Genomic DNA, 230 nt, shown 5'->3' with positions numbered 1-230 from the left:
CGCCGCCCGCCGAGCCCCGCTTCCCCGGCATCCTCCCGGGCACCGCCGCCGCGGGATGGCGGGCCCCGCGGCTGCTCCGCGCCTTCCTCCTCCTCCTCCTCCTCGGGGTGCCAATCACAGCGGCAGCCCGCGGCGGCTGCCTCTCCGCCCGCGGGCTGCTGCCATGGCCAGCTCGCCACCGCCTCCTCCTCCACCTCCTCCCTCTTCTCTTCTCTCCTCCCCTCGCCCTG

The 230-nt window shown here is 77.0% G+C and overlaps 1 protein-coding gene across 1 annotated transcript in view; it reads right to left on the bottom strand.

Moving 5' to 3' along the window:
• SLCO3A1 (solute carrier organic anion transporter family, member 3A1) overlaps positions 1-31 on the bottom strand; it is a 145878-nt gene extending 145847 nt beyond the window's left edge. Inside the window, exon 1 of the mRNA XM_010571993.1 lies at positions 1-31. This exon is cut by the window's left edge and continues 149 nt beyond it. Within this exon, the coding sequence (XP_010570295.1) occupies positions 1-31 (31 nt within the window).
• Between the last annotated feature and the right edge of the window lie 199 nt (positions 32-230).

The sequence above is a fragment of the Haliaeetus leucocephalus genome, unplaced genomic scaffold (genome assembly GCF_000737465.1).
Source record: "Haliaeetus leucocephalus isolate CR32 unplaced genomic scaffold, Haliaeetus_leucocephalus-4.0 Scaffold339, whole genome shotgun sequence".
NCBI classification, from domain to species: domain Eukaryota; kingdom Metazoa; phylum Chordata; class Aves; order Accipitriformes; family Accipitridae; genus Haliaeetus; species Haliaeetus leucocephalus.
The sequence above is the reverse complement of the archived record's forward strand: the minus strand, read 5'-3'. Positions and strand labels throughout refer to the sequence as shown.